This window comes from Carassius carassius, chromosome 1 (genome assembly GCF_963082965.1).
Source record: "Carassius carassius chromosome 1, fCarCar2.1, whole genome shotgun sequence".
NCBI classification, from domain to species: domain Eukaryota; kingdom Metazoa; phylum Chordata; class Actinopteri; order Cypriniformes; family Cyprinidae; genus Carassius; species Carassius carassius.
The window spans coordinates 24,961,693-24,970,981 of NC_081755.1; the positions used below are offsets into that span (position 1 = coordinate 24,961,693).

General features: G+C 36.0%; 1 protein-coding gene across 4 annotated transcripts in view; it reads left to right on the forward strand.

The window, feature by feature from the left end:
- Window positions 1-4,368, forward strand: part of LOC132142697 (interleukin-2 receptor subunit beta-like) — a 62,275-nt gene extending 57,907 nt beyond the window's left edge. For 3 of the 4 annotated variants that reach the window (XM_059552780.1, XM_059552762.1, XM_059552771.1), the window contains 6 exons: window positions 1,349-1,399; window positions 1,580-1,713; window positions 1,869-2,091; window positions 2,197-2,296; window positions 2,693-2,777; window positions 3,606-4,368. In XM_059552780.1, the coding sequence (XP_059408763.1) occupies window positions 1,349-1,399; window positions 1,580-1,713; window positions 1,869-2,091; window positions 2,197-2,296; window positions 2,693-2,777; window positions 3,606-4,325 (1,313 nt within the window). In that variant the 3' untranslated portion in view covers window positions 4,326-4,368. The remainder of the gene's footprint in view (window positions 1-1,348; window positions 1,400-1,579; window positions 1,714-1,868; window positions 2,092-2,196; window positions 2,297-2,692; window positions 2,778-3,605) is intronic. The other variant, XM_059552789.1, reaches the window with a different exon arrangement.
- Window positions 4,369-9,289: the final 4,921 nt, after the last annotated feature.

Below are 9,289 nucleotides of genomic sequence, written 5' to 3' on the forward strand. Positions count from 1 at the left end.
CCAAGTAAGTTAAGTGATTTTGTTATAATGATCATTCATAGTTCAATGAAATTGTAGTATAGCCATTGCATACAGTGTGTCACAATAATAACAATAAAGGGGATACACAGATACACGGAGCCCCTATTCACGTAATAGTGCCACTACTAAGGTTACATTACATTAGCATGGCACTATTACAGTATGGCTAATGTTAGTCATCTCAAAACATAACGGAACACTTACCGCAGTAACAGGTGATCCAATTTGTCCTGTCTTTATTATCGATGGGATGGCTGTATCCTTTAGCACACGTTTCATGGTCCGTGTGGCAACTTGCATTTTTCAAAATAGTCGTCTACAGTAAAATGTTCAGAGCAAACGAAATACTTCATGATGGTGTTTACAGGTGTGTTTGGATCTATGTCGTTTATGAGCGTTTTTGGTTGGAATTCTATGAAACATCATAGTATTACCTGGCCTCCCCTGTTTATTGTCGCAGTTCTTTACAATACAGCGAACACCCATGATTGTACACTATAAATCTACTATCTAGTAATTGCTGACTCTATTACTCCAACTCTGAGCGAACTCTCTTCTCCTCACCACGGCGCATCTCGGGTGCTGCGCTAATCACTCCGCCCAAGTAGCCACTCTGCCCAAGTAACGTTAGCTGTGCTCCTACGCCTAGTGAGAATATAGTTCCCAGTATTTATACGATTAAAAATGGTCTCTGTCTCATATAGCCTTGTTATTTGTACACACTGTGACTATACAGATCACAACATGTAAATAGGAAAATGTTTGCATTATTTTGTCACTTATTGGGATTACTATGCTACCAGTATCCATTTACATCCAGTCTTTGTGCTAAGCTAGGCTAGCGGTGGGTGCGTCAAATAACACTTACAGAACGCACAGAAATGAAAAAGGTATGTATGGACTTATCTAACTCTGGGGGATACTGTGAATAAGCTAAAGTCCCAAAAAGTCGGAGTGTTTCTTTTAAAAATGGGTAATAATCAAGTTAAGTTTTTGTTGTTGTTTTTATTTAAAATGTTAAATTCTATGGTTTGAATAAAGGACAAAATATAAATGACCGCACAAAAATAAATGCTGCCAATGTGTTTAATCAATCTGGGTTAATCAAGTAGCTTACTACTAGCCAATACTAAAAATACTATACTACATCTTTGAAGAATCATTAGAACAGCAGTCACTTGCCTTGATAATGGTCTTTTCAATCCTTTGAACAATTACACAAACTTTTTGATACCTTTTACACAAAACAAGGCATTTCGGAGATAAACTTGGTCAAAATCTATACTAGTCGACCTATTTTTGTACTTCTGCTTTGGTTACTCCTCAGCGATTGCGACGTTTGTTTGCGAGTCTGTTCGTGTGTTTGGTGATGCAACAGGTGAAATACACACTCTGACAAACTTTCAACTTGTATTATCAACATTTAGGCATTAACTTACATCACACTCAAAGTGTAAATCAGCTGTTCCTGCATTCCTTATGAATTAAACACGTCTATGCAAGCACCATGCTCCTTTTAAATGGTTGTTTGTTTTTTATTTGTGTTTTTAAATTACAGTTAAGACCCAACCCCCAGATATGCCCACTGTAAGTGGAGACAAAATAACTTGGAGTAAAGGCAGTAACTTTCCAGAAGACATAAAAGATTATGAATTTCAGATGCAGTTTAAAGCCTTACATATAAGCTGGGAGGTAAGCTAACATTTGCATTCGCATGCATTTAAATCCTCAGTTAGCTGCTCAGACTGACTCTTCAAGTCAAATGCAGCATCATTTTGAGTGTTGTTTTATATATTGAGTTTGTGTTCATGTATTATTGCATATTGTTCTATGCTTCTGTCCTGCAGACGACAGCACATAACAATGTCACTCAGGAAAATTACGTGGCGCTGGACCATAATAAACTGACTGTAGGAGAGGAGTACCAGGCCAGGGTGCGTGTGAAGCCTGTTGAGCCCACTAGAGATGGTTATTTTCGGGGGCAATGGAGCGACTGGAGTCCTGCTGTGTCCTGGAGATCTGAGATTGGAAAGCCACCAGTGAAATCAGTAGTTAATGCATCTCCACCAGGTGGGCCTCTTGTCAGACCAATAACATAATAATATTTGTATGTGAAATAAGATGATAAAATATTTCATGACAGAAATATTTAATTTCTTTTTTGTTTTGCTTTAGTGCCTGATGATATCCGTATTGTTCTGATCATTGGATTCAACATGTTGCTTGTTCTTTCTGTTCTTTGTTTGGTCATCTATAAGGCAAAGAAAAGCAAACAGTGAGTATTACATGTGGTATACCTTGATCTACAGTATATATATATATATCACACAAATCGGAGTTCCAAAATTCCAAAGTTTGGTAACAGAGTTGCAAAAATTCTAAACCCCACAGAACATGAGCTAAAATATTGTGAGGTGGATGAAACAACTTTTTCTGAAGGTTAAAGCCTTGTTATTGACCCTTTGTTGGAGTAGAACTACAACTTGACCTCATTTTTTAAGACGTTCAAGCCCTAGAAAGTGCTGTGTGGATGTGTGCGTGTGGGTGTGTGTAGGTGTGTGTGTGTGTTTCTATTTACAGTATTTCCATATCGGTTTGTACCCTTTGGCTTTTGTACCTGAGATTTGTGTTTGTTTGTGCATCATAATCAAACATTATTATTTCTTTGCAGGTCAGTAAAACCAAACAATCAACATGTTCCAGACCCCTCCAAATATTTCCGGCCTCTTCACACTGTTCACGGTGGAAACTTCCGGGTGAGTTCAGCTGTATTTCCTGCATATGAACGATACTAGTTTCCAAAGTGTTTGTTCACACTAGCGTTCGAATATTTGAGGTCGGTGAAAGTTTTTGAAAGGAGCCTCAAGGCTGCATTCATTTGATCATGGATACAGTAAAAACTGAAATATTGTGACATATTATTACAATTACAATATTTCTATTTGAATATATGTTAAAATGTATTTTATTCCTGTGACGCAAAGCTGAATTTTCTGCATTATTACTCTTCAGTGTCACACAGTCCTTCAGAAATTATTCTTATATGCTGATTTGAAACGTGTATTATTTTTATCATTATTATTACTGCTGAAAACAGTTTTGGTGCTTAATTTTTTTATGGAAACCATGATTTAGAAAAAAAAAAGATATATATTTTTTTTCATTTGACAGAATCATATTATAAATGTCAATAATGTCACTTTTGATCAATTTGATGCATCCTTGCTGAACAAAAGTATCAATTTCTTTCAAAAAAACTTTTTATAGAACTTTTGAACGGTACTGATACAGATATTGCTATTTTCACCAGTACAGTGGCAATTCACACTTTTACTGTTACTTTCTATGTAGTGTATTCACGCCAGCGCATTTGAGAATACTTAAGTGTATAAGAATATTAATAACATTCTCAGGTTCACACATTTTTTCTTCATATGCAAAATGTTACACATACAAACTCACACACACATTTAAAGATGTGGCCGAAAGCTGCATTTCTTGCAAACGCCTTCTCATATCTTCCTTCATTAAGCCACAGAACACACACGCTGACCACATATGCATTTCCTTTTACCTGTCCACAGAAATGGCTGGGCTGTAAGAATTCTGTCGGACTGTTTCTTACCCCTCAGTCATGTGACGATATCTCACCTGTAGAGATCTCAGATCTTTGGGACGTGTCTTCGATGGACGCTCAGATGTCTGCTGCTGCGTTCGTTCCCTCCAATCAGGTGGACTCTGGCCTGGAGAACAGCGGCACTAGTCATGCATCATCATCTATTTTCTCTAACATGGGCTACTTTTATAGCAAATCCAATAGAGGCTCTCTTTATCTCGAATCCTGCCCTGTGTACTTCAGCTACCACCCTGAGGAAGCCTCAAGCTCCACTGTCTCATCACCTGGGTCTTCATACGACTGTTTGCAAACCCCAAGTTACCAGACGGATCAGCCCTTGAGCCCGGATTCAGGGTTCGGCATGCCTGGAGAGGAGCACTGCGAGGATGACCAGGAAGATGAAGATGGCAGTGGCGCGGAGACATGTGCGCCGGAAGGACAAGCGCTGATTTCCTTCATTATGTCGCTGTCACAGGGTTCCCACAATGCTGTTCGGCCAGCAGAGATGAGTTTGGCTCCGGTGGCCGTCATCACACCGCGGTCTGAACCTGTGAGAGCACCCAGCTGCAATCCCAGCTCTGAGCCTGCAGAGGGCGCCGCGGCCAGGCCCTCCTCCATGATCGAGCCCTGCGGGAATGGGTATCTGACCCTGAAGGAGATGCAGAAATACAGCAACAAATCCATCTGAACGCAGGCCTACTCTGTCTCTGTTTGTAGAAGGGAGACCAGGGTAAAATACAACTCGAGTTTATTTTTGAAAGTCAGTTTCAGTACAGTACAGTTCAAATGTTTGGGGTCAGTAATTATTTTAATGTTTTTAAAAGAAGTCTCTTTTTTTGTTGTTGAAAGGACTGTTTTCTAATTGAACATATTTTTAAACGTAATCTATTCCTGCGCTGGAAAAGATGAATTTTCAACAGCCAATACTCCAGTCTTCAGGGTCACGTGATCCTTTTAGAAACATTTTTATTATCATAAAACGGTGTTGAAAATGGTCATGCTGCTTAATATTTTTGTGGATACCGTGATACTTCTTCCCCATCAGGATTCTATAATGGAAATTTATTCGAAATATAAATCCTTTATAGCATTATAAATGTCCTTACTGTCATTTCTAATCAATTGGTTGTGTCTTTGCTGAATAAAAGTATTCATAAAAATGAATATATATATATATATATATATATATATATATATATATATACACATATCTTATACATATCTCATATCTTACTGACCCCAAACTTGTGAATCGTAGTGTACCTTAGAGGCTTGGCTAAGAAAAAATGCTTACAGTTCTTAGAGTTATTGTTCAGGGGAAAAGACATTGTCCTTTGTGACCACATGCCTCACTCTATAGGGGTAAGCTGTCAAAACGGAAACCTGACATTAAACAGCTCATTATAGGCAAAGATATCTTCGTAATATGAACTGGATTAGTGAAACTGAGCTTGAAACTATTGCTAAAGCAGAAAATGTATAAGAGATGGTAACATACTATCATAAATGCTATAAAGGATTTATATATATATATATATATATATATATATATATATATATATATAATAATAATTTTTTATATAAAAATATATATATAATTATTTTTTCACTTTCATATCAGACTGTTGTTTTGAAATTTTAACCATGTGACAAGTAGCCGTGTCCTGACATTTATGAAATCTACCTTGTTGGAGGGCAGAATTCACAAAATGATTCTAGTTTAATAGCCACTACTATAGCAAACAAACATCTGTGTAATTGGACATTTGACTCAAACCCTAAAAAGTACCTTTTGTGACTGCTCCGTCTTGTGACAACTTGCCCTGGTCTCCCCTCGACAGTATTTTGCATTAATTCTTCACAACGCTGCAAATTTATACTTTACTATATTCTGTTTGCATTAATTAAATGGTATTAAAAAAAAGGTCAACGTTCCACAACAACTGCATTATAACAGCTTTAAACTGTTATGTTCTAGATACCTGTGTACAGCATCATGATAAGCTAGATTTGAAGGCAAGTTCTGGGTTAAACATGACTTAAGATCTGTTTGAATGCCAGAGCCAATGCAATAAGGATGATATAGAGAAATTAACAGCTCTGATAACTGTCAAGTGATTGCTACACTTTAGTCTGACACGTATGAAGGAAGCGTTACATTTCATTTGAATATATCTTGTAAGTTTGCTTGATTGATTTAATAATGTCTAATTTAGCAAATGTTAAGGCTGAATATACCTTACACAATTTTAATTGTTTGGAGGTTATTTCCACAACTAATCTTTTATGTTGCTAACATTTCATATTTTAAACAGAAGTATAATTGGTTATGACAACTTAGTTGTTTGAGTTTCCAAATTTTTAATACTCAATATCAAGCGCAAATAATTTGCTTGATTTTTAGCTGCTATTAACTGTTATTTCATGTTTATTTGACTGCTACGAACATGGTATATAAATGCTGCTTTTAAAATGTTTAGAAAAATGTTTGTTTAGAAATTCTGGGGGTCATTTTTGTCTGCAAGGCAATCCATGAATGCAGAAAGTTGTTTGAGGTAAAACAAATCTCTTTAGATATTACAACACTCCTACTGATATCTATATGTTTCCTAACAATGTTTTAAAGCAAGTGTGTGTAGTTCTGTGCATTTTTGCGACTATAGTGACCCCATCCACGCTAAATGAAGTGGAATTCACTGTCATACAATATCACTGTCCTAATTACAGCTGTACACTTCAGGCAGAATTTGTACCCTCTCACCAAAACTACATTCTTAGGGAGTGTGGTAAAAGAAACAGAACTCAGTGTAAAAGGAAAACTGAAAACCTTTTAAGGCTAAGTGAATAAAAACGCAGGCTACATACAGTTGCTATAAGGACAATAGTTGCATTATTTGAGCATTTCTGCCTTTGAAAATATAGGCTGCCTTTGAAAATAAGTGTTTTTGCTCCCATCCAAATAAAATGTATTAACTTTTTTCTAATCTATAAAATATGCATTTTTGTCTGAAATCATTTTGTACTTGTCGCAATTACGCAATCCTTGTTTTATGTTTATTTTTTTATATATTTTTATGTTTTTACGTTTTACATATTATGTATTCTTTTATGCATGTTTCTTTATTTCAGAATGAAATAAATTCCCCAAAATATAACAGTGTGAATGTCATGTTGTTTACACAGAAATCTCGTGTGTGTGTGTGTGTGTGTGTGTGTGTGTGTGTGTGTGTGTGTGTGTGTGTGTGTGTGTGTGAATGGTTGGAGTTATGCAGGTTGTAAGCTATGCGGTCTGACATTTATAAGTGCTGGCGTGTTTCCGTTCACCGCCGTGGAGCGAGCGGGGCTTGTGTAACCAGACAAGTCACTCAATTATCTCCCCTGAGTGGCCTGAAAAATGAACCCAGTGAACCATGACAGAAAGTCGTTTCTATTTCTAGAGAAGGAGGAGATAGGACACCATTAACATGCGTTTTAACTTTTTTTATGTGAGATACGTTTCTGAGTGTGTTGTTTATGATCCCTGACACAGTTTAGCATCCTGGTCCTCACACAGAGCGATCGTATTTGAGGAAACTCGTTGAACAGTTGATATTTCCACCAGGAGGCAGCAGTGAGCTCACGACTGAGGGGTGAAGTAACCAGAGACATGCTATCGAGGAGGAAACAAACCGCGTTTATTAATAAGAATGATATATAATGTTATATAATCAAGCAATAAAATGGCCACTGGTCATATGCCACTGGTCAAAAGTATGTTGCCATTAGGATTTTTTTTTTTTTAAGAAAGAAATCGATGTTTGCTCAGCTGTGGTGCTGTAAATTGATCAAACGTAACAGTAAATGTGTTTTTATAAAAAGATTTCTATTTCAAACACTGATAATAACAAATATTTCTTGAGCAGCAAATCCTCGTAATAGCTATTTCTGAAGAATCATTTGACACTGAAGACTGAATTAATGATGCTGAAAATTCAGCTTTGACATCACATGAATAAATTAACATTTAAATATTAATAAAAACAAACAGTCGTTTGTTATTGTATATAATATAATGGGAAATAGCAGCACAATCATTCTGGTTAATATCTCTTTGTGTTCCACAGAAGAAAGAAATCCATAAGGTGTTTGGATTATTTACTTAATCATGGACAATACACATGAATATTACATAAAATCAATGTAAAATGTGTCAGAGTTTTAGACAGTGTGGCTAATTTTCATCTGTATAGTTACAGAGCAGGTTGATGCTGAAAAAAACATAAATCAAAAATTCAAACCACAATGACTTTTAATACCTTTTATTTCTGTTGGAAGTCTATTCATGGGTTCCTCTCAAGGCAAATGATGGGTAAACTGTTCCTTTAATTTCTTAAATATTGAAACATTCCAGAAAGTTCGTACTTAACCCAGTTAGAAAAGCTTCATAATAATGTTTTTCACGGATCCTGACGCTAGCGGAGAATAGGTATGTGTACAAAGTTGGAGAGGAGAATGTTGGACAACAATATCTGAAAGGAAAACAAGGCAGATGGAGAAGAATGCGGCACGGGTTGAGTAGAGGACAAAATCAGCCTTTTGTCAATCAAAGGTCAATGACAGACTTTAATTTTCTTTCCATATGGAGAGAATGAGATGATTACTCTTGCATAAGTAACAGGAATTCAGCCAGTGACCCAGACATACTAATGCAAAACAGATGAGTGTGTGAATTTGAAGAAGGGTGTGTATTACATTTAATATTTACATAACCTCAAAAGTCCTTCTTTTATTAAATCTTTTTAATGATCCATATGTGCTGAAACACTAAGCCGAACATATAGCATTGACCATCATTTGTGATTAATGTTGACTCTAAAACTACTCCAACCACATTTTGTCTTGAATTACCTGTGATTGTAATTACAATTGTTTTATTTAAAAATGCATAAATAAATTTTAAGTATAGAATTAAGTATAGCATATATATATATATATATATATATATATATATATATATTCTTATTTAGATAAGTAGATATGCGTGTATGTAAAATTTGGTTTAAGTTGTGGGGATCAGTCGATGATTGAATGAGAAAAACTGCTTTAGAAACATGCAAACCAATGTTTTAAAGAAAGTGTAAAAATGCATGTGTTTGATAGGGTTACAGGGTAGAAAATACCATGAACTCAGTATAAAACTAATTAAAACTCTCAGCAAATGTGTGATTCCAGGAAAGTGCATGATGAAAATAATATTGTTAGACTGTTGTGCTGACATTTTGCATGAAATTCCTTCATTGGAGATGAACGCAGGTCTCTAAAGACCAAAATCTGGGTTATTGATGTAACAATGCATTCTGCAGACATGCAACAGTTCATACTGAGTTTATGTTTGAGTGTACTTAAATGTTTGTTCACAACTCTTGTGTGTTTTCACATTGTTCACTCAGTTCTAATGTAGAGCAGGGATACTTTTGAAAGAAACAGAGTAAAATAAATAGGAAAGTCTGTCTCAGCTGGCAGGCTTATTGTTTGTATGTTCATGAAAGAGATGGGAGAAAGACATTGAGGGTGAATGAGAAAGCAAGAAAGGGAGGGAGGGAGAAAGAGGGAGGAAGGGAGGGAGAAATAAGCTGACCAAGGATTTTTCCTTTTCACTTTCTCTCTTTTTCT